The 26544-nt window shown below is 35.8% G+C and overlaps 1 protein-coding gene across 1 annotated transcript in view; it reads right to left on the bottom strand.

The window, feature by feature from the left end:
* The window catches only part of LOC306865625 (ciliary neurotrophic factor receptor subunit alpha-like), a 167177-nt gene that overhangs the window by 18894 nt on the left and 121739 nt on the right, over positions 1-26544 (bottom strand). The window contains exons 4-6 of the mRNA XM_079410346.1: positions 22984-23101; positions 18192-18358; positions 15207-15370 (exon numbers count right to left, since the gene is read on the bottom strand). Of these exons, the coding sequence (XP_079266472.1) occupies positions 15207-15370; positions 18192-18358; positions 22984-23101 (449 nt within the window). The remainder of the gene's footprint in view (positions 1-15206; positions 15371-18191; positions 18359-22983; positions 23102-26544) is intronic.

Consider the following 26544-nt stretch of genomic DNA (forward strand, 5'->3'; position numbering starts at 1 on the left):
ATAAAGTTTAAAAAAGGCACATTGAAATATAAAACGGTTAGATATAAAGTCATATGATGAGAAATAAAACCACATTGTAAAATATAAAGTCGCAGCTGTGATAAATAGTAGGATATAAAGTCACAATTATGAGATATAAAGTCACAGTGTAGGATATAAAGTCACAATTACGAGATATAAAGTCACAGTGTAGGATATGAAGTCACAATTATGAGATATAAAGTCACGGTGTAGGATATGAAGTCACAATTACGAGATATAAAGTCACAGTGTAGGATATGAAGTCACAATTATGAGATATAAAGTCACGGTGTAGGATATGAAGTCACAATTATGAGATATAAAGTCACAGTGTAGGATATAAAGTCACAATTATGAGATATAAAGTCACAGTGTAGGATATAAAGTCACAATTATGAGATATAAAGTCACAGTGTAGGATATAAAGTCACAATTATGAGATATAAAGTCCCAGTGTAGGATATAAAGTCACAATTATGAGATATAAAGTCACAGTGTAGGATATGAAGTCGTGATTATGTGTAGTGTGACTTTTTATTGCACAACTGTGACTTTAATAAGAGTTCTTATAGTGTAACTTTATATCTCATAATTGCGACTTTATATCATACAATGTGACGTTATATCTCATAATTGTGACTTTATATCATACAATGTGACTTTATATCTCATAATTGTGACTTTATATCCTACACTGTGACTTTATATCTCATAATGTGATTTATTGTAGTGTGACTGAGATACTGACTATATGACTGAGTCACATTGTTAGAAAAAAACCCACACAATTATGAGATATAAAGCCACACTACACAAACTCGTATTAAGAAATATAAAGTCACACTGTAAGATATAAAGTCACAGTTATGTTATAGAGTCACATTGTAGAATATAAAGTCACAGTTTTGAGATATAGATTCACATGGCAAGAAATCACATTGTGAGACATAAAATAATATTAAGCGATATGAAATCACACTGTGAGAAAGCCACAACTCCCAAATATGAAGTCAGTGCAACACATACAATCACATTGTGAGAAAGTAAGTCACAGATGAGAAGAAAATGTTATACTGAGAAATAAATTTGCAATTGCACAAAATGGACTTTCATAGAAAAATACTTACGATGTCTTCTGTTTTTGTTAGAAACCAAATTGGTCAACTTCCCTATGCAGTGTACTCTGTGATGTTAATAATTTTGCATAATTTATGGGTTGCCACTTGATTTCCAATAAAAAAAAATCTGGGTCCTGAAGCATGCACAGGACCATTAGCATACTTAAGGCTACAGTAGATAAGAAAGCTCTCATTTGAGCATATAGTGCCGTATACTCCTCCTCGCCCTCCCATCAGGGAATATAAATACGCCCAGGTGGAGAGCGTGTCTACTGTTGTGGAGAGAAAAAGCAATTAAGTGCCACTTCCAAAATTCACATTTGACTTTCTACTGACGGGATAAAAGAAGCAGGCCAGCGCAGGTTCTGTCACTCAAGCTAATGAGAGCTATTCCCTCAGTCCCCCTTCTGTGAGATCGCTACTGCTGACCAACAGGTTTAATAGATAATTGTTCACGGTTCCAGACCCCCTTTGATGCCCAACCAACATCGGTGCAATTACTATCAAGGGTAGCGGGAACACCTTAGCGCTTATCAAAGAGAACTGACTGCGTGAAACTACAGCAATTTCTTCAGCGCTCCTGTGTTGAGTGCACGAACCGTTTTATGCTATTTAAGAGGAACCCATGCAAGCAGGCACTAATGAGATGTGTCTCAGTAATGGGTTGAATATCAACAAAGAAGATGGACCACCTTAGAAAAATACATACACATAAACACATACACTCACCTAAAGGATTATTAGGAACACCATACTAATACTGTGTTTGACCCCCTTTCGCCTTCAGAACTGCCTTAATTCTACGTGGCATTCTTTAGAAATGTTGGCCCATATTGATAGGATAGCATCTTGCAGTTGATGGAGATTTGTGGGATGCACATCCAGGGCACAAAGCTCCCGTTCCACCACATCCCAAAGATGCTCTATTGGGTTGAGATCTGGTGACTGTGGGGGCCATTTTAGTACAGTGAACTCATTGTCATGTTCAAGAAACCAATTTGAAATGATTTGAGCTTTGTGACATGGTGCATTATCCTGCTGGAAGTAGCCATCAGAGGATGGGTACATGGTGGTCATAAAGGGATGGACATGGTCAGAAACAATGCTCAGGTAGGCCGTGGCATTTAAACGATGCCCAATTGGCACTAAGGGGCCTAAAGTGTGCCAAGAAAACATCCCCCACACCATTACACCACCACCACCAGCCTGCATAGTGGTAACAAGGCACGATGGATCCATGTTCTCATTCTGTTTACGCCAAATTCTGACTCTACCATCTGAATGTCTCAACAGAAATCGAGACTCATCAGACCAGGCAACATTTTTCCAGTCTTCAACCGTCCAATTTTGGTGAGCTCGTGCAAATTGTAGCCTCTTTTTCCTATTTGTAGTGGAGATGAGTGGTACCCGGTGGGGTCTTCTGCTGTTGTAGCCCATCCGCCTCAAGGTTGTGCGTGTTGTGGCTTCACAAATGCTTTGCTGCATACCTCGGTTGTAACGAGTGGTTATTTCAGTCAAAGTTGCTCTTCTATCAGCTTGAATCAGTCGGCCCATTCTCCTCTGACCTCTAGCATCAACAAGGCATTTTCGCCCACAGGACTGCCGCGTACTGGATGTTTTTCCCTTTTCACACCATTCTTTGTAAACCCTAGAAATGGTTGTGCGTGAAAATCCCAGTAACTGAGCAGATTGTGAAATACTCAGACCGGCCCGTCTGGCACCAACAACCATGCCACGCTCAAAATTGCTTAAATCACCTTTCTTTCCCATTCTGACGTTCAGTTTGGAGTTCAGGAGATTGTCTTGACCAGGACCACACCCCTAAATGCATTGAAGCAACTGCCATGTGATTGGTTGATTAGATAATTGCATTAATGAGAAATTGAACAGGTGTTCCTAATAATCCTTTAGGTGCGTGTACCTCAAAGAGGCACTGGACGTAGTGCCACATCATAAAAAATAAAAAAAAAGGGGATGAGAAAACAAATATTACATTAAATATTAATGTGTACATAATTTTTGAGATGAATCAGAATCTCAAGTGGAATCGGTCAGATTAAATATTAAATAAACAATTTTGGTTAGAACATTTAGTCAGAAGTAATAAGACCCAAAAGCCTTTCAAGGAGCTGGTTTTTGACTACTGCTTGCATAACAGTTTCCTCTCAGTTTTTTGACCATCATTACATTAACAGTTGTTTGGAATTTTTTCATTAGAGTAAAGCTAAAAAATAATAAAATGAAATTAAAAATAAAATATCACTGTCCAGGAAATAGTTATACATAAAGATACACTAAACATGCTACTGTTTTATTGCAATTATTACATTTTAAATTATGTTAAAAATCGGTGTCGGTTCATTTTATTATTGAATGATTGCTTATGTATCAAAATGTATTTAAACACTAAATTACTTAGGGTTGTTAAATGATTTAAAAAATGTGGTAGCAACATATCATCTAATTACCTTAACTTATATGCTGGTTAATTAATCAAATGAATCCCAATGAACTAAAGACACTACATTATTGTGATAATCTACCATAAGTAGATAAAGCATTGAATGATTGTGATAAAGACTGCAGACTGAAATACTGAATAAATATTACAGAAAATATTTACAAATGTGTGTCCCACACACACTGATCCAGTGCTCCAGACAGATGCACCCCTCGCAGTGCAGAGTCAGATCATAAGACACCAGCCCTTAGGGGGTTGTGACACTGAATAAGGCGGGTGAATACACAAGCCTTTATCCATCGACATCTCAAGGATGCCCCTGCTGATTCCAGAATCAATCTGGGCGGCAGAGACGGAGCCAAGGTGCATTTTTCAATCTCTACGCTCTGAGCGTCAAGAAACAGCTTACAGCGCCCCGAGGAAAAATAACCTTAGAGCTGAACAAACTACTTCATCATACTGTTGAAGCTGTCAGAGGTGAATGTTAATGTATAATGCACTATAATGCAGTAGGAGAGATGACTGAAGAGCTCTGATTCAGCCATTGGCTCATGCATGCGTGTGAATCGTTGACATACAAGCATCTGATCAATCTGTAATATAGGTAACACTGTAAAATCCTGGTTATGAGTTATTCAGGGCTTTCATTTATTATTAATGATCAAATCGATTTCTTAACCTAAGGCCTGCACTGAATCCCATAGGAATGAAAAATCAAAAGTGTAATCTCTTTAATATCTCAATTTTTTTCTCCTGGACAGAAATGAGATTAATGAAGAATAAAGAGAGGCTTTCATGCTTCTGATGTGTCTTCCTTCTTTCCTTCCTTACATGTTACATACATTTACTGCACAATTTGTGATATGGACATAAATGGCATGCCAATCCTGCAACAAGCAGTTATGCTATTACTTTTCTACAAATCGTGTGAAAAATAATTTTAAAAAAATAATTTTTAGTCTAACACTGAAAGAGCTGGTTAAGAGCCTCAAAACAAATGTAATATAATAATAATAATAATAATTATTATTATTAGCCAATTTATTATTATTATTATTATTATTATTAATAAATTAATTTATTCACCCCCCCTTTATTAAATAAAGTAATAAAGTATTTTCACAATTCTTTGAAGTAGTAATTTCATGTTCTCTCTGCTATAGAGGGGAAAAAGGTACAAGGAGAGGATATTTGTGGAGAGGGAATAATGGTTTTCGGCGCAAATGTATTAAACTCAGCATTGTGGAGAAACAGCTTGAGAGCCAGACCCATCAGCACTTACTCGTGTGTGTGTGTGTACATGAATGTGTCTCCATTTGCACGCTAGTGGCATCACCATCCTGATGACAGATAATGATGCGTAATATCACTTGTCTCTGAAATAATCAGAAGTCCAGCATCTCTGATGACAGACCTGCAATGGGGCAATTACAGCCAATGAGAGGAGCATCTGTTCAGCAGAGCCCAGAGCGTTACACACGTGAGGATCTGTGACACACAATCCATCTACACCATTCACTGAACCAGACCTGTGATGATTACACTAAATACATGACAGAAAGACTCTGATGAGACACTGGATAGAACCTGATAAAGGTGAGTTGGTGATTACAGGGAACTGGATTTCAGACAGCAAACACTTAAGCGGAATTTCAGATTTTGAAGCTTTTTGCTCTCACATGGAATTCCAGATGAAAGTTGTGAAAAATCACAAATTATTAAAAATTGCCAAACTACTACTTGTCATTAGTGTATACATTTGTAAGATGTGATTCGTATGAAAATGTACCATTTTGACAAAAAAAAGAAAAAAGAAAGTACAATTCTTTCTTTAAAAGTATGCATGAAGGTCCATCCTAAACCTAAAAAAGAGTCAGATGTTCAGTTATTATTAGATATCCAGCAGACATAACACCCATAAACAATAATACTTTGAGTGACAAAATCACATGAATTTCCCTCATTACTTGTACACTTGCAATGTAGCCCTGTGTATTCTAACAGAAGTGTTCTAGTCTCGTTGCACAAAAAGAGCAGCAGCATGTAGATGTTTGGCCAGAGTGTGTTTGGAGCAGACGGGGGCCGGCTGGGGTGGAGCACGGGACGTTCACCAAAGATGGCTGAATACCCCTCTTTCTCCCTCTAATTTCCTTTACCGTGCTAATGGTGCTGCAATGCCGGTGCTATTGATTAATCTAAGTGCGGTTGGAGGATGAGAGGCTCTGCTGGCAGATGCACAAAAGGCCATTAAACGCGGGGCAACCGGGGGAGACGGGGAACGGCAAATCAAGGGCTGAACCAATCAAAGAAGGGAATTGTGGGGAAATAAACACATGGTAAGTGAGACGATGATGACTTCTGGTCCTTCTGTGTAAGAGTGAATCTGACAATCGACAAGTGAATTGAAACTGGTGTGAAAACACAAAGCGGGTTTGAAGGGATCGTTCACACAAAAATGTAAATTCAGTCATCATTTATTCACCCTCATGTCGTTCTGAATCCTACACCATTCTTTCTTCAGTGGAACATAAACAAAATCGAAAGACTTTGAACTTCAGAAAGGACAGTAACATCTGACTTGTGAACTACAGTCCAAGTTTTCTGGAGTCATATGATAGATCTGTGTCTAAAACAGACTGAAGGTTGTTATTCATTTATAATCTTGGCTCCAGCGTGCAGTTAACTGTTTTGAGCAGATCTAATTTGTGAATGATTCTTTCAGAAAGGTTTTGTGAATTAACCAATGAAGAAAAAGATGTGATTTAAAATTAGGACTTAGAATATAGTTCATATTTTATTCTATTTTAATTATTATTATTTATTTCATCTCTTTTGAAGCTAGAAATAATCTTTATTGCAATTACATGGAAAACAGAGACTAGCACATTCTTCTGGTTGGAATTTCCACAATTCTTTATAGCAAATTATTATGTGTATCTTTATTATTTAGTGATTGTTTATTAGATTGTCATTGTCTTTTTGGACATAATCTATTTTTACAATTATGCAAACCATGTTATTACATATTATTTACATTACTGTTCAAAACCTTGGGGATATTTAAGATTATTATTTTTTTAATTGATCAAGGACACATTAAAGTGATCAGTAAAGACATGTATAATGTTACAAAAATATATTTCAAATAAATGCTGTTGTTTTTAACATTCTATTAATAAAAACAATATTGAAAATGTATCATAGTTTCGACAAAAATATGCAGCAGTACAACTGTTTTCAACTTTGATATTCACAAAATATAAAAATAGAAAACCGTTAATTTAAGTTGTAATAATAGTTCACAATAATACCATTTCATTGTATTTAAATCAAATAAATGCAACCTTGAGCAGAAGATACTTTTTAAACAGTATTGCAAACAATATATCAATTTACACATACATTTAAGTAATATATCAATTACATTTTACAGTAATGAAAAATGTGCTTGATTGTCACAAAACAATGTCAAAACACAAAAATCTGGTCACACTTTAAGGTCCAGTTCTCACTAGTTATTAACTATGCCTTTAGTCCTAATAAACTCCTAATTTGCTGCTTAATGATAAGGTCTTAATGGTCCCCAAAATTTACTTTCTTTATACTATATATATATATATATATATATATGTGTGTGTGTGTGTGTGTGTGTGTGTGTGTATATCCTTTCTGCTAAAAAAAAATAATAATAAAAAAAACAGAATAAATAAAGAATAAACTAAATAATAAATAATAAACTAAATTAATTAATTAAATAATAAAAAAAACAAATAAATAAATAATTAAACAAATAAATAAATAAAATGTCACCTAGTGCAAAATTGTCAATTAACTCTAATATGAAAGGTGACAGACAGGTTCAGGCTGCGGTCTCCACTCAACAAACACATTACACAGCAATTAAAACAGCATTCAACAAATCTGTTGTGGTATCTATTTCAAGTGAGAACTGTAAAATAGCAGTTTGAAACAAATCAAACAAACAAACAAAAAAAGACAGAAAATAACGTCATAAGCTCAGCAGAAGTGAATGTTTTTGTTGACATGAAGTAAAGCTCAGTGCTAGAAGTACTTGTGTCTCTTCCAGGGAGCATCTTCAGGCTTTATAAACCCTGAATTCTGATGAGATCCATAAATAAGAAGGGGAATGGAGGCTGCGGCCGACGGGACCGTGAGAAGGGACCGGTCATGATAGTGTTCAAACAAAACGCCGGCCCCTGGGCCGCACCACAGCGTGACTAAGCATACTTTCATAAGACTTACACATCTCAGAGTCTCCAAATACACACACATTTTGTATATGACCCCCCCTCCATACTGCTGTTTCATTTGCTGTAAGCCGCCTCTGAGCTGTTATTAAGCCACAGCCAGGTGTTCTGGAAGTTCATAATGGCTCGCACATATACATACGCAAACCCAAACGCACAAAACAACAAAGCAGGCATCTGATTTCCCCCGGTTCACTGCCGTTTGATATCTGCAGCACGGGCAGCCATGGATGATATCATAACTGTGACTGCTAACTGACATCACACGCTAATGGCTAATGGGTCCTATGAAACACAGTCTAGTAGTCAATAAATCAGCATAAGTGCACTGTTATTTGAACCTGTCTCTCCATTAAAAAAAAAAAAAAAAAGAACAACAAAGGAAAAATAAGGACAAGGCAATTATTGTGCTATGCTGTTGTGCTTGCAGTTTCTTCATGAAATTAGATATTAAAGAAAAGGCTGTTTTGCAAAACTGCATTTTATTCATAAATGTAAACTAAAACTTTTGAAATGGGAAGATATAAAAAGGAGTGTTATTTGCACTATTCAAGGACCCATGCATATTGCAGTTTGAAACCAAACAATGGTTTGTTTACAAGAAACCAGGCTGATACAATGAGTGTTTTAACATTTTTTGTTTAGTAGCAGATAAGCAAGATTATTTAGTTAATGTCCATACAATAATAGTAAGTTATTTATTATGAATGGACATACATTATTTGATGAATAGAAGGTTTATTGAACTGCATTCATTTGAAACCTGAATTATTTTGTAACATTCTAAATGTCTTTAAATAAATTGACTGAATCATTGCGCAATAAAATTCATGAAACAAAAAAAAATGAAAACTAAAATAATAAAAAGTAGTGGTGTCAAACGATCAATCGCAATTAATCATATCCAAAATAAAAGTTTTTGTTTACATAATATATGTATGTGTACTGTGTTTATTTATTATGTATATATAAAAGCACACACATACAGTATGTGTTTTGAAAATATTTACATATATATATATATATATATATATATATATATTATATATAAATATATTTAATATATAAACAACATATTTTTCTTAAATATATACATGCATATTACATGCTTTTATTTTGGATGCAATTAACAGCTGCACATCACTTACTGTACTGTTTAGGGGAAGTCGTGGCCTAATGGTTAGAGAGTCGGACTTGTAATCCGAAGGTTGCGGGTTCGAGTCTCGGGCCGGCAGGGATTGTAGGTGGGGGGAGTGAATGTCCAGCGCTCTCTCCACCCTCAATACCACGACTGAGGTGCCCTTGAGCAAGGCACCGAACCCCCAACTGCTCCCCGGGCGCCGCAGCATAAATGGCTGCCCACTGCTCCGGGTGTGTGTTCACGGTGTGTGTGTGTGTTCACTGCTGTGTGTGTGCACGTTGGATGGGTTAAATGCAGAGCACGAATTCCGAGTATGGGTCACCATACTTGGCAGTATGTCACTTCACTTCACTTCACTTCACTTCACTTCACTTCACTTCACTTCACTCTGTTCTAAAAAACAATAACCAAAATACTTGTAATGCTTGTAATGCTACATCCACACCAACAGGTGTCAGTATAAAAATAAAAAATACAATAAAATAAATTTAACATTTTCCACTTTTAAGGGGCTTCCAAAAACCCAGACGTTAAATATCTGCTATATGGTAAATCATTTTTTTCCCGTGCCCAATATATGTAAGGAATAATTGACGACGGGCCGTTGAATTATTAGAAAAATAATGCACACCCGAGGTGGTGATGCGGCCACGACGCGAAGCGGAGTGGCCGTTACACCTCGGGTGTGCATTATTTTTCTAATAATTCAACGGTCCGAAGTCAATTATTCCGCTTATACTACGGTTGCCACACCTCAAGACATCGATCAGATTATATATTTCAAGGGATTCGTCCGGTTTTTCTACTTAAATCGCTATTGAGAGTAGGATTATTTCTTCCGCATCTCATCCAACGACTCTTTTGCTAGTTCCAAAACGTCATTTTAAAGCTTGCAATGGAGGCTTGAGCCGTTGATAGCAGACTAATGCAGTTAATAATGAAGTTATTAGAAAGAGAGCGAGAGAGACAGAGACACAGAGAAAGAGAAACAGAGAGAGAGAGAGAGAGAGAGAGAGAGAGAGAGAGAGAGAGAGAGAGAGAGAGCTTGTATGAATTAGGCTACCTCTGTGTGTCCCTCAACAGTGTTCTGAAGCACCGTCTCTAAACTGTAAGTCTGCTTTAAGATGCAGCGCTGTTATTACCTCGCTAGTGAGAAATGTCATGTGTAGCCTTTAAGTTGCTACACTAGGCTAACTGATAAATTCGTCAGGGCAGCGCTGACAACGATGCGAAGTGATATGGAACTGTAATGCGGTCAAGAAAGCTGCCTGGAACTACGTTCGCCGTGCGTTTCCCTGAAAATAATTGCACACCTCAGAACGTTCGTCAGCCAATCAGATTCAAGCATTCAACGGCCCCGTAGTATAATTCTTTATACTTGACATCTTTAAATTTTCTTTACACTATTTGTTTTGAATGGGTGCTATGGACACATTTGCGTTCTAAAAAACAGACATCTATTAGCAGAGGTTTTAACAAGGCCATGCTAACCAACAAAACAAGCGACACTTGTCTAGATTGATCTACAATGTGGACCAGACTTTGTTGACAGTCAAAATGTTTGCTATCCAACTACACAATTTAACAAAAGAACATTCTAAAACTACATTTAAAATTACTCCATTTTGGCATTGTGTACTCCTTCTGTAGCTTTAATTTTATCCATCATTACGATCACCCGAAGCAACAGTGAGCCAAACCCCATTAAATATATTAAACATGAAACATATGCAGTCATTTCACAGCTGTCTCGTGTCTTTTAGCCGCTCCCATCTATTTCAATCCATCATTCACATCTCTCTCCAGAATAACTTGCAATTAACAGGATTTCACCTGTTCTTTAAATACATGTGCTAATGAAATGCATGTGCAACCTTAATATTGCAACTGATTTTTTTTTTTTTTTTTTTGCTTTTTTTTATGTAGGAAAATGAAATACAAAAACCTTCCATTTATACATTAACCACTGGCAAGCCAGGCACTAAATGTGCATATTTAACATGGTAACCAGTTTTGCTGTTTAGCATAGGCCTTTAGCCTCTGCTGGTAGATGTTATATCTACATCATTTTTTAAAAATAATAAAATAAAATGAATTAAATAAATGATTACATACATGCAAGCATACATGCATACATACATAAAATTAAGATTTATTCCTTTAGCAGCAACTTTTAGCTAAGGATTTTTTTCTTTTCTTTTAGCAATCAATTAATCTTTCGATTATTTCTTTTTTCGATTAGTTGATTAATCTAACAATTTTTTTTTATTGGCAAACCCTCTGATAAATCTGTTGATTATTTTCTGATTAGTCCATTTATCCTTTGTTTAACTTTCCAAACAATAATAACCATAAAAAATAATAAAAATAAAAAAAATAATAAAATAAAATGTATTCTTTAGCAGCAACTTTTTAGGTAAGGCTGCAATTGTTTTTTTTTTTTTTCAATTAATCTTTCGATTATTTTTCCGATTAATCGATTAATCTAACGATTATTCGCCACAAACCATCTAATAAATCTATTGATTATTTTCTGATTAGTTCATTTGTTCTTTGTTCAACTTACCAAACAATACACACCAGAACTTCTGCCATTCATCTATCCATGTTTCACTCAAACAGTGTGAATTTGCAGAGAATGCAGTTCTGAGTTCTGAAGATTTCCATCATGCCCGAGATCTGGCATCATTAGAGTGAACATAAAGATTTGGATGTATTCATGCATTACATGCAAAACGATGCATTTACATAATTGACACCATTGATAAGGTTGACACAACATAACGGCAATACTTTTATCCAAAGAGAAATAACATCATGAATAATTTGTAATTTTTCTCATAAAAAATGATCACAGACAATACTAAAACAATCCATACAGAACATGCAAGCAAACACTGCTATTTAATAACAGCGGCATTATTTATTGTTAGTGAATTTGGCACTATATTTGCAGCATATATATTCCCACTTCAAATAGACGTTTTATAATCTCTTCTTCACACCTTCGAGTGAATGAAAAGTTTCAAAGTTCATCACTCAGTGGGTGTGAATGTATGCATATCTTTCTTATAATTACTCCACACTTCCATTGCTCTTCGAGTCGTCTGTTAAATGTCAGTGCTTTTTAAAGCTCAACTGCACCATATGTCTCTTCAGCTCAGCTCCATCAATTACAACTGAGCAGAAACATTGATCCATTGAATTTCTCAGTCCACTCATTTATCTGAGCCGCTCAACAAAAATGACATTTCTACTTTATAAACATGTAAATGTCAATGTGAGGCCACACATTTTCCTTTTAACCAGGTTATTTCTAATGTTAGGTTTCAATAGTAAATCAAGACTGAACTATTACTTATGGTACATATTTAACGTTTGTCTCTCTGATCTTGAAATATGCCTTTGATATATTAAAAGGAAAGTTCATCTTAAAATTGTAATGTCATTCCAAACCTGCATGCAGTGGCTGACACGTTAGTCCACTTTGGAAATTCTACTAACTATAAGTAACTTTGGGTCACACTTTATATTAGGTGGCCTTAACTACTATGCATTTACATCAAAAATAAGTACAATGTACTTATTGTGGTCATATTGTAATGCAAAACACTTTTGCTGCTATTGAGGTGGGATACGGGTAAGGTTAGGGACAGGTTTGGTGGGACGGGTAGGTTTAAGGGTGGGTTAAGGTGTAAGGGATGTGCCAACAGTGTAATTATAAATGTAATTACAAACACATACTTTTGTATACTTGTCTATACTTTGAATTTGTGCCTGTCTGACTACCTATCGATCTGTCCACCCATTCCTCAATGATGAAAAGCCTCTAACAGTTCTGTTAAACTGTATTTTTGTGTTAGAATTGTAAATCTCAAAGAAAAAAAAATGCACTGCACAGAATAGAAAAATTGTGTCTATTTAGACAATTTTGGGAACAGGAATCAGAGGTACTAAAATCTGAGCCATGTTTGCATACCCACACCTCAAATCACCTGGAATTGATGTTATTAATATTAAAAAAGCAAATATTAAACATGTCCACTTCTTAAACCCAGGGACACCGTCGGCTAGCCGCGAGTACTTGATTGTTTCCATGCCACATTTTGCCGTCTGATCCCAGCTTTGAGGCATCCATCGCTCAGCGAGGACTGTTCCAGCTGCCATCCCCTCATTCCTCAGCAGAATGAATAGCTTCCCTACACCACGCTCCCCGTGCCGAGCTGGCTCTTTCATCTCTCTGAAGCCCTCTCGCCGTGATACACTACGTGAGTGCACATGTGAGGCGCAGCTGAAACGCGGCCCTGCCGAAGACTGATGAGGTTTCCACCTTGTCGTGATGGAGCTCAATATGGTCTTTGCTGCAAGTTGATATGAGCTAGTGTTCGGGCTGTTATGGTTTGTTTCAGAGGAGTAGTGGTCTCAGAGAACTCAAATAGGATTCGTATGGCACTGAGTAATAGTTGTTTTGGAAATTGAGTTGGATTTTTGTAAGGAGGGATGAGATGTGCTCTGTAGTGAAGTATGGCATCATGACTTCAGCTACATAACAGCTGAAGGTGTTTGCATGTAGACTGATTGACAACTTTAAGTTTAGTTGTTTTACTTGAAATACATTCTTTTCAGTGCACAGATGCTATTTTATGCAAATAAGCCTTATTATAAAATGCAACATATTCACAAACCTGTTGTTACGGTATTATCCTGGTGCAGTTAACGTTGGCATGCAATGAACATTTCTTTTGTAAACGACTGTTGTAGATGTCATTGCGAACAATTCATACATATATGATTTTTCTTAATTGACACTGTATCGAAATGTTGTAGCATGATCTTCCAACAAATTTCTCTCTAGTAACGCAAGCAGAAATTCTCCAATCATTTAGTCCACTTAAACCCCGCCCCCTCTACAACCAACTGCAAGATCGCATTAATCTTTAATGCCACACCCACTTTTTAAAATCCAATTAACAACCAGCTGATGGAACCAAGTGCCCGCCCTACTTTTTTTTTTTTTCTCTCGATAATTTACACTGATGTACATCACAATATGGAAGAACAATCACCGTCATATCTGTCGAGCACCGTGAACACAATGGCCAATCAGCGCTTTTTAAGAATTCACTCAAATGTTAGCGGGAAATGGACATTTTTTTAAATTTCAGTACCGACTGGTTTAAAATTTCAGTAACTAACACTAGTTGCTAGTTCAGTTTCATCTCAACTTTAATGTTCCATTTTTTCCCAATAGTGCTAGTGTTGCCAACAATATTGACTTTTTGATACATATCATGACTTCAATACTCATTTTCACCAGTATCAATAAAATTATACCACCTGCACACTCAAAAGTTGAATTAAATGTATATTTTAATTAAATAAGTATCTATCTGTATAAGCCATTACATTGAAGTTAGAAGTTCCAGTATCATGGCAAAACAACTCTATACTGCATTCATCCGGAGAAGGTAGTCTAATTTCAAAATTCCAGAACAGAATTGAAGTATTTCTCAAACACTTAATATTCTTAGTGCCAGACTGTAACTAGATTATAGAGTGAGATGTGCTCATCTACTTAAAGAGTTAATGGAAATAACCATGACACAACATCTACTTTCAGCCTTGATATGTAAGAGGAAAAATTCACTAATCCCAAGAGGCTCCTTAAGAAATCTTCTCTGACTGACTGGCTGGTGCGCTCATTCAGTAGTATGGCAACATATATGAGCTAAGAATATGGGATATAAATCACCTATTTTCAACTGCCCAAAACTCTGATTGACATATTGGTGAGCAAATTAGTTTCCAAAGAACATGTCTGGTCTCATTCTGTAAAGCTGAGGGACACAAATGGACTCATGAGGACAGCTGACAAAGGAACCAAATCACAGCAGCCCACTTTGACCCCTGCATTCTTGTAAAAAATGAGACGTGGTTGAAACTCTGCAGACATGACTAATATAGCTGGTTGCCAGAACATGCTATGTTTTGTGCAATAGACAGTTGGATTTATCCTCACCAGATTGTTGAGCCACAGATAACTGGCTTATTGAAAAATTTCAAGCAGTTTGAGCTTGTACCTAGCTGGTTGTGTTTATGAAAATTGTGTCATTAATAGTTTGAGGCCACATAGCATATGCACTTTACATAAATGTTAAATATGACAAGAAGCTAGAAAAGTGATGATCCACACTTACGTGCTGCCACTGGTCTCGGATGAGCGGCCGGTAGCGCAGGAAGTACTTCAGCGGGAAGGTGTCCACATCGGGCCACGTACTGGGACTGTTCCAGGTCACCTCTAGTCTTCTTGCATTGTTGGCTACGGGTTTGGCCACCACCTTCTCAGGGGGGTCAGGTTTCACTGTTGGACCGAAGAGACCTTGATGTAAGCTCATGGCCAATAGTATTCAAAGGAATAAATCCCTCCCAAATTAATTCTGTCATCAGAATTTCATTGCTTTCTTCTGTGGAAAACAGATGGAGAAAAGTCCTCAAATCGTATCCACACATGGCCATATTCAAATGGTCACGTCAGGTTTGACGTAATTGACACCAAATTACATTTTTTTCTCATGTATCTCATAACAGAATGTGTCTGGTATGTTTTAATATGCAAAAAAAAAAAAAAAAGTCTGGTTCTTGCACATGGCTTAAAAGCAAGATACTACAGGTAAATAGGGTAATAAATAATAATAATAGGGTAACACCATACTTTCCATACTTCATTAAATCACAATACTTTAAGACAATTGTTTGGTATTTATAGTTTTCTAACATTTTGTTTAAATATGCAAATTATACATGATATATTTACATATTCAAAAGTTTGCATAATGTGGTTTGTAATTGAAATCTACAGATGCAAATAGATAAAGTATCTTAAATGTGCATTTTGGATGTTTTGTTTCAACTAATCTTCAAGAAGACATGTTATTGAAGCAAAATAGTCTAAAATCTCAAAAGTTAAGATTTGACAAGTGCATGGAAAAACAAAGGTTTTTGGGATTGGGAAGACTTTTGGGTTATCTTTAAGGTACTTTGTCTTTTTAAAGCTTGACGCTTGCATTCATATGAAACTTGCTTTCACTAAATGGAAAAGAGCAACTTGAACATTCTTCTAAATTTCTCATTTAGTTTTTCTCAGAAAAAAAAAAGTAAGCCATACAGGTTTAGTAATGTCATAATAGTCATGAGATATTTTTGGGTAAACTATTCCTCTAACATAGCTAGGAAGTATGAGAGTTGAGATGCTAATGGTATACGAGTTGTGACAAGGCTCAGTACAAAAAGAACACAGTTTTTTTGGCTACGCAGAAAGAATCACTCATGACAAATGCCACTAGCGAAAGACTATAATGGAAAAAAAGATGAATGATGAATAGTGCTGAGATCTCCTCTTTATGATCCGCAGCTCGTCCCTCTGAGCAGAAAATCATTTTGACATAACACACACGTCTTCTAAAGAAGCCACACTGTGACATTTCTCGAGATGTCTTTTGAGCAGCGGCGTCTCCTGAATATTGGGAAAGCCTTTTGGAGCTAAGGTTTATGGGAAATAAGCAGAGTGCAACAGAGTGGCCTTTCTCTTCTTCTCGAGCTGCGGTGTCCAAGGATCATTCTGTTTGCTCTGGGGTTTTAGTTTCACTCGCACACAAACACATACACACGAGGACAAAGAGATGTTTCTGAGCCCCGTTCCCTTTACTATTCATAGCAGACACATAGTGGCTTCAGGATTTATAGCTCAGGCCTTGACCTGGCTTGAGCGAAACACTCTTTACGACTTTCAAACACTGTTGATATTGTTTAGATGTTGGCTATTTGGATGCTAATTTTTATGTCTGGGCATGCTGAGAGGAAGGGCTTGACTGCAAAAAAATCATTTTCCTAATCAGTATTTTGGCTTTTTTTTTTTTTTTTTTCTCCAGTGAAATATCTTAACATCCTGTAGACATGACAAATTGCTTACATTAAAAGCAAAATATTTTTTATACCTCATTGGAAGATTGTTTTGACCTTGTTTTAAGCATAAACCTCTCTAAATTTGGTTAGATTTCTGCTTAAGACAAGCGGGAAAAAAGAGGTAAGAAAAATAAGTGTCATGCATTTCAATATTTTTAATAGTGCTGTTAAACGATTTACATGTATTTACATGTCTATATTTATATTCATATAATTTATAGTATAAATATATTTAATATATAAAAATAACATACTTTTTCTGAAATGTATACATATATATGCCTAATAAATATACACAGTAAACACACATTTATTATGTAAACAAAAAACTTTTATTTTGCATGCCATTAATCGTAATTAATCGTTTGACAGCACTAATTTTTATTGAAAAAAAAAAGAAAAAAATTCTGATAAATAAAATTACTTTTGCAGTTTTGCTGAAAAAATAGACTTAATTTTAATTTAGTTCCCATGCATCTTGAAGTTGTGGTCAAAATGCAATAGTCTGCATGCGTTAAGACAATTTACTTCTTTGATGTACTTTCATCGATATGTTCCCTACTTGTCACCAAAAAAAAAATGAAATCAAATAGCTGTTACATATGAAATGCATTTTAAAAGGAATCCATTTTCTATAAAATATACACTAGAACCAGAGGGAAAATATTTCTGTTGTCAATGCAGTGATCCAGACTGCATTAGCATTTTTATTACTATCAAGCACACATGTAGCCATGCATGTAAGCATTCTATTTAGTTGCCAGATGCCACTTCAACAACACCACCTCCATCAACCAGACGATATATTGGAGTTATTTTCTTCACTTCTGTTTGCCAGCATGGGTTTTGTTCTTTCAAAAAAAAGAGATGATTGTAAGTTTCAAGAGTATCTGGCAAATATGAGCTAGATGTTTTTGCAAGGTCTGTTTGCGCAACCCAAGTATATCATAAAAGGAATTTCTAAATGACTCTGGGAATGAGGCTTATTTTCACTCAAGCAATTCAATGTGGTCGCATCAAAATTAAATTTAAATTATATTTTATGTGTCTGCAATGAAGCCATATATATCAATTATTGCAGTATATTTTACAAGAAAATACTATTTCAGTTTTGCTACTTCAAAATTTCAAAATTACTTTGTTTTTCTTTGTAGTTATTTGTGAAATTTAATAGCAATTTCCCAATGTGTTTTTTTTTTAGTATAGTATATACACTGTACCTATTGAAGACTCCTCGAAGCTGATGGCATTGGAAGCTCGACCCAGTGAGTTCACTGCCGTGACGTTGACCCGGTAAGGAAAGCTGGAGAAAAGTTCTGGAAACTTCACATGGCATCTGTTCTTATGAACTTCATCCCTCGTCACCTCCAAGGGCCTCTGGTTGTGTCTGAAGAAAAAATTAAGAAAAAGATCTAAAACTTTATCTTCTGAAGCATCATGACATTAGTACTTTAATCTTTAACAGAATATTTAACCTAAAAATGATTTCTCTACTTTTCAATGCCATGGAAAAGTAAAAGACCACAGATTTTAAATTCTTGGATGAATTAGTCCTTATACGGCTGCACTAAGTTATTGCTGGCTAGTAACTGATTACATGCAATCTGGATTAAGTAATCAGATTCCAAAAATTAAGTGCTTGTAATTTTATTATTTAATATAATATAGATTATATTACATAGGGGTCATATGATGCGATTTCAAGTTTTCCTTTCTCTTTGGGGTGTTACAAGCTGTTCATGCTCAGATAAGATCCCTGAAGTTGCAAAGACTAAAGTCTCAAAACCAAAGAGATATTCTTTATCAAAGTTAAGACTCTAGCACGCCCCCCTAAAATGGCTTTAAACACGCCCCCACATGTCTACGTCACGGTGTGGGAGGATTTGCATACCACCGCCCAAACGTATACGCAATCAAAGAAGGCGGAAATATTATTTTCCATGTAGTATTGTTGCTGCCACCGGCGTCATGTCCTGGAGACGCTGTGTTTCGTTGTGAAAGTAAAAGTACTTTGTTTGGGCTTCCAAAAGAGGACACAACTAGAAATCAGTGGTTAAGTTGTATTTACAACACTGTTCCAGAACAGTTCAACCCAAATATTAGAGTGTGTGCAGCGCATTTTACGGAGGACTATTTCCTGAACCTGGGAGAGTAGCCTACAATGCTGGCTTGCACAAAGGCTGTTTCTATAAAGTGGGGCAATTCCAACTTTGCAAGGACAGTCTGGCGCTTCTGACTCAGCCTGTAAGTACATTTCTGCTACTGACTATTCAAACGCGAGCTTTGAGCAGTGATTGTTGGTTCGTTTCTCCGATCACAAATGCAGACATGGTAATGTTTATGCGGCGCGATGCAACGTGACGCGTAAAAATACAGTATAAGCCATTATAATCAGTAATTATGTCCCCACTGGATGCAACAAATGCCTTGTTTATAATGGGTTTTATTGTTTTTGTCTCGTTGCGCCGGGACACGGCATCACAATACGGTGAGGGGCGTAACATTTCCGCCTCACGGCTAATCACAATACACTGGATGGCTGGCCAATCAGAGCATGCCTCGCTTCTCAGAACGATGAGCTTTGTAAAAATCTATGCATTTCAGAAAGGCGGGGCATAGAGAAGCAACAATAATGTGTGGAAAATAATGTGTGTTTTGAACCTTAAACTGCATAAACACATTGCATTACACCAAATACACAAAATAATGTTCTTTTTAGCAACGTCATATGACCCCTTTAAAATACTCGTAATTAGACCACAATTGATTACATGATTACATATTCACACAATAGCAATAAATAATTCTACATTTATTGATTCTCACTAATTCTTCGTTTTTTATTTTTTACATTTTCTAAAATAGCTATTGCTTAAGTACGGATATTCAGAAATTCTTTGCGTTTTTGAGTTTTGGTTAATGGTCACATGCAGGTAAACAAATTAAATCTTTTTAGTAAATGTTTTATTTTGATCGATGCTTTTGATGACTTATTTTAATTTGACATTTTCATGATTTAATTGATTATTAGCTTTTCATTAAACTCACAAACCCCCTTGAGTTCCTTTAAGAAACCTTGACGTACTGTTTAATGCACTTATGTTAATAACAAAGAATGGAATATGTTTTCGGTCACACTTTATTTTAAGGTAAACTCCTAATTTGCTGCTTATTAATAGTAAGTAAGGTAGTTGTTAAGTTTAAGTAGTGGATAGGATTAGGGATGTAGAATATGGTCATGCAGAATTTGTGCTTTATATGGACTAATTAACAGCCAATAATAACAGGTATGCTAATAAGCAACTAGTTAATAGTGAGAATTGGTCCAAACCTAATGAAACTACAGGTATGCAATGCCGTGAAGTTACAAAAAAAGTCAATTAAAGCTGCCTTAAAACTGTAAGTATTTATTATTTATGAGTCACATTTAAAGCAGTATCAGTGTCAAGTTCAGCAGCGGCAGCTCTTAAAGTAGCAGCCGAAATATCCTAATAGCCAGCTGCTGTGATGTCTGTTAATCAAAGAACAAAAGAGGAAATCATTAACTTCTGTAGTTTTAAGCTTTATCTTTATTTAATTTAGAATTTAGTGTTTGATAACTTTATTAAATGAGGCTATATTTTCTTGCTGAAGCGGACCGATAGCTATATGACAGTTATTATAAGGGGTTTATGTGAAGATTGTTTTAAGTTCACTTAAATTAGAAGTTATTTTTTAAAGTCTGATAAATGTTAAATTAATAGTTGAATGGCTATAGTCAATGGTTAAATATTAGGAAAAAATTCATAGAGACATCAGTTGGTATAAGTGATACTGGCCTTCAGTCATAAAAAAGATGGCATTAAACAAATATTAAAAATATACTTTCTTTATGCTGTTTCTACATTAATTTGAAGATTTAATTTAAAATTATTGCAATATAAAAGTATAATTAAGAACTTTTTTTTTTTTTTATCGATTGACAGCACTAGTTAAAAGTAATCTAAAAGTAATCAAAAAGTAGTCTGATCATATTACCTGATCATAGTCTAATCATAAAATGTGGAATGTAATGGATTGTGTTACTAACTATAATTTTTGTCAGGTAATTTAAAATCAGTAACGAACTACAATTTGTAAGTAATCTACCCAGCACAGGTTATTGTTGTATGGAATAAATGTACTTAATTTCTGGAAGAAGCAAACATTATTTCTCCATTCTGATGTTCTGCAGTGGTACCATGTGGCATAAGAGCGGTAGATATGTTCAATTAGGGGCTGCTATTTGCTCGCCTCCGGGTACATCTGGGCCGAGGCCTTGTAGCTGACCTTTAAACCTCCTGATATCAGCTCTGCGTGTGCACTGCAAATTCATTTATTAGGTTTTGATGAAGCTTTATTGGGGTTATACTTCAAACACCTTGTGGCACATTTTCATACATAAATCACTTGTCATGTAGATAATGTCTAGTTCTGACATTATGCTCTTGCATAATTATGTATAATGACCTAAACTGCACAATGTACAAAACTTAATGGATTATTAATTCTTCTAAAGTTGTTAAGAATAGAGGTTAATCAAAGTCAATGTTATATGATTAAAGTCAACTTTATATATAGTTTAGTCAACTAATTAGTTCCTTTGGCGCAACGGTTATTTGTAATTCTATAAAAAAAATCGACAAATTTGCCATTAAAAACTCATTTAAAAAAGTGCATGCTGTGACATCGCCTGCTAATATTTTGAGCTGAGTGATTCTGTCTTTTTAGCTCAAAAATACATACTCTTTTACGCATCATTATAAAATGTTACTTTTATAAAATATGAGGAGAATGAACAATTTTGATTGAAGATATGTTGTACTGAACATGTATTCAAGTATCTTACTGTTCAATCGCAAGTTTGGTATCTTTAAGACATTTGTCATGTTGTATTTATTTGATCAAAATACAGTAACATTTTGAAATATAATTAGTTTAAAATTTCTATTTTTTTATACTTTTAAAAATGCATTTGAATTTCCAGCATCATTCCTCCAGTCTTCAGTGTCACATGATCCTTCAGAAATCATTCGACTATACTGATTTTCTGCTCAACAAACATGTCTGATTATTATCAATGCTGCTCTGCTTCATATTTTTGTGGAAGCTTTGAAAAAAAAAATTGGTTTGTTTGATGAATAGGTTAAAATACATTTAAACATATATATTTTTTGGCATAATATATGTATGTGTACTGTGTATATTTATTATATACATATAAATACACACACATGCATGTATATATTTAAGAAAAATATGTTGTTTATATATTAAATATATAACATATATATAATATACATTATATGAATATAAATATATACATGTAAATATTATCAAAACATATACTGTATGTGTGTGTATTTAATTATACATTATAAATATACACAGTACACGTAAATATATTATGTCAACATACTTTTATTTTGGATGCGATTAATCACGATTAATCGTTTGAAAGCACTACTTCATACATTCGATTCAGATGATTTATATATTCATATATTACAATATCACATTTCATGTGCTCCAAATTTCCATTTATTTATTGAATTAATGTCTTTAGCCTTTTAACATGCAGTATTCAGTGTGATCGTGTTAGTGTTTGTAAGTACTAGTGTGCTTCCATTTGGTGACTGATGAGGATAAAGCCACTCTATGGTTGTCCAGACAGATATGGACAGATGAGGGATAGAGAGAAAGAGAGATGGAGCTCTAGTGTGTTCAGGGTTGCTCCGCAGGGACTTTCGACGGAGAGTCCACTTATACTGTCTTGAGTTCCAGCACTCAGAGTCAGACAGGCCTAATCAGCTCTCAGCAGACAGCGTCTGACCGCACAGATCACTGATTCAGATGAGCTCAGTGTGTCTCAAAGCCTCCGCCGAACACGAGAGGGCATGACATGACAGACGGAGCGAGAGGAGAGCAGAAGGAAGAGCGGCTTGACAGATGGAGTTGCAAATAAAGATAAAAGCAGACAAGTAAACATCTTACTGGACATCGACTTCGAAGTCCGTAGGGATGTACGTGGGATGCTGAAGGTGCCAACTGCAGTAGAAGCCTTTGGGATAGGTGTTTGATCGACACGTCACCTGCGGTTCCTTCGGAGGAACTGTGAAGAAAGCAGAAGGGTGGAAATGTAAGTACTTTGTCAGCAACAACACCTTCGGAAATCCATCAACGGCCCAAAATACAAGTCCCAGGAGGCTTTTTTTTTTTTTTTTTTTTTACGATATCCCCTGCTTCCGTGGCTGCGTAACCCCTTGAACCTCCCCATTCCAAGCATCAAGTGGGAAAGGAAATGTAATAACCGCCCATGCCCTCCTTCCAGATTAGGGGCCTTTCTTACAGCACCACTGGACCGTGCCTACCACTGCCAGAATTGAAACTGATGACTTGGACCGGTTGCCAGGGTTACGCATAATATTACCCCTTCCCATGTGTTCCTGTGTGAAATGGAGAGTGATTTAAGCTCCATTGGCTGCCGAGCGCCGCCTTCTCCTTCCTCATCTCCATCGGCCCCCGGGGGCCTGACAAACTAGAGCCCGCAAGAAACAAAACCGCGTCTAAAGCTCACCTCTGGGCTCCCCTTTGAGCTTTGATTGCACTAAACTGCCAGATTACACACGCTCTTTCCTTACGTGATTGCGATGAAACAGGCTTTGATATTTTTGATGGAGATTTCGCCAAAGTATCTGTGCACTTGTGGGAACTCGCGGTGCTCTTAAGGCCTGATATAAAAGGCACAGTCTAAAGAACATTTGTAAGTGACTGTAAGCCTTTTCTGAGCCATCTGAGTAGTGGTGATTGCTAAGATAAACACCATAACTATGGCAAATAACCTAACCTATGTGAAACTTTCTCCCTTTTTGTGTAAATTGACATAAATGATACCACAAATTATGTACTGTTATTTAGACAATCAACTTGGTGGATAATAAAACATATACATATACAGTCAAATATACAGAATAAAACTTGAGTGTCGGAACTTTAGACCAATCAGCAACCACCTGAATACCCTGGCAACCCATGTTGCAACAACCTAACAATCACCAAGAACACCCTTGCAACCAGATTTTGTCACCACAACTTTTACTATTATTTTTTTTTTATTTAATCTAATTAAATTTTGCAGTGTGGTTTACAAATAAACAAGTGGGGGAAAAAAAGATAATTATAGATGAATTTAGAAATTATCAAAAAACAAGCCTTGACATATAAATATTTTTTTTTTAGATTTTTTAATTATAAAAAAATATTTTACTATAAAGAATATTATTTTCTGAAGTGTAGAAACAAATATAACTTAATAATCCCTCCTTCAATAACCTCTCAATTGACCCTCCACATTTTTAAGTCTAATACATTTAATTCATTTTATTTTACAGCAGAATAGAATTATAGAAAATAGCCTTTGGGGAAACATCTTGTTCAATCCATTACTCAGCAATGCAGAATCAATTACCAGTCCAACAGAGTTTTACTCTTCTGTTAGGAAATACACAAGAATACTGATCAAAAAAATGAGTAACTGCAAACCACACATTAACAGAATGGTGTTGCATAGATCATTGCTAGACTAAAACAGTGAGATGAATTTAGCTGTGTGGGGAAACACGAATGCAAGAGATAGAAGAAGACTTGCTAGAGGAGAGGAGGATGATGCGTTTGACCTGACATTCCATCCGTGAGCCGCGAGCTCAGAGCTTAGACAGTTTCTCCTCAGGAGGTGCATTCCTCCATAGAGTTGGACCTGCAGGAGGCCTTCCTCACCATCAGGCCAAATGGGCACACTGACAGCTCACGGACCCTCATCCCGGCTACTAACAACACCGGAACCCTCCCCTTTCACTTCCCCACCCTACCCCAAAGAAAGTGCATGGCCATCCACACAGTGGAAGATCTCAAAGACATTCTCCAAAGAGGCAAAAGCGGCACAACAAAAGAAGGTTGCTTTTCGGAGAGAATTTGCAACCTAGCAACACCTCTATTGTTTCCTTTATGTTTTTTTTTTTGCTTTCTTTCCCCCCTTTTTTGTAGGACAGAATGTTGTGACAAAAGACATATCTTAGCGTTCTTCCTTACGAGTGATTTCATCTAAGCTACCGGTGCCAAAGGAACAGCGTTAGCCGGAGATGGGGAGAAGCTAAACAAAAGTGTCACTTAAGCCATTTTGATCACACTAGCATTGAATGAAACGAATGGGAAAGTTATTCAAATTGCTTAGTTAGGAGGGTGAATCTCACAAAGGAACATCTGGGTTAATTTAATTTAATTTAATTTAATAAAAATATAGATGATTATATAGATGATTCTAGAAATTATTAAAAAACAAACAAACCTTAACATGTAAATACATCATTTTTATATTGTTTTCATTATAAAAATACATTTTCTATAAAGAATATAAAAATACAGTAATTTGAACACAATTTTAACTTAAAATGTGCATACATTAATTTAAGAATTAATAAACCAGCATATATTAAATAAAAAAAACAGTACTGACAAGATGAATTATTTACAACTTTACTTAACATTATACAGTATTTATTATCAAGGTAATTATGTCACAATGACATCAAAAGATGGAATTTATGTTCTTTATGCAACACATAATTTCTCATTTATCTCTCTTGATTTAGTGGTTGGTTATAAACTGGCACTTTTCTTGACAATTGTGGTTTTTTATAAGTTTGCTTTTTCCTCTTATTTCCCTTGTTGGAACATTACGTTCTCACACTCTAACTAAAACCAATAATGCTTTATGTAAAGTTAACAGTGTTGAACTGTTTGCCTCATTATTGAGAAATTCAAAAAGTGATCAGTTACATCATCTGCATTAATCAAATGTGGATTGATTGATTTAGAGTATATGATTGCATTTGCAATGCACTTGAATGAAAGAAAGTGAAAGTGAATAAGCATGAGAGTAGATCCCCCAAAAATGTCCCAACCTCTGTGATTTCAAAATGGTCTGCAAGACCTCACTTTACGTAGCCATACCCCTTCAGAGTGCTGTCATAGCATATGCAGGAGTAGCAAATGATAGCTTCCAAACTCCTGGTACAAAAAGAGAAACTTCAGTATACTATTTGTAATAAAAGCTGATAATTGCAGAAGTCAATGAAGAGGTGCAATTTAGCTGTCAGACCAAGTACACTTACTGGTGGAAAAAAAGGCCCTCTCAGCCTTCCGGAGTCCTGTTTTTCTATACTGATGCAATTTAAATGAAACATACGAAAACATTTGCCTTTGACCTTGGCTACTTATTCTTTAACCCCACTTTAAATCTGAATCCTACTTGTCACTCAAGGCGCTAAAAAACATCATGTGTGATTCTGACCAAGTCTTCGACCCCAGAGTCATCAGGTAAACTCTTTTCACACTTTCAACAAATCCAGCTGGTCATACAAAATACTAAAGATAAGGCTGCGCTATTGGCTCCCATGCGTTGCCGGCTGTCTGCTCCCTAATCTGAGGCCATTAAAAGGCCAGCACAATGAAAGACGTGGTTTCAGGGGTCAGTTGACAAACGTCAAGCCGCCGGGC

The sequence above is a fragment of the Barbus barbus genome, assembly GCF_936440315.1.
Source record: "Barbus barbus genome assembly, chromosome: 47".
Lineage (NCBI taxonomy): Eukaryota > Metazoa > Chordata > Actinopteri > Cypriniformes > Cyprinidae > Barbus > Barbus barbus.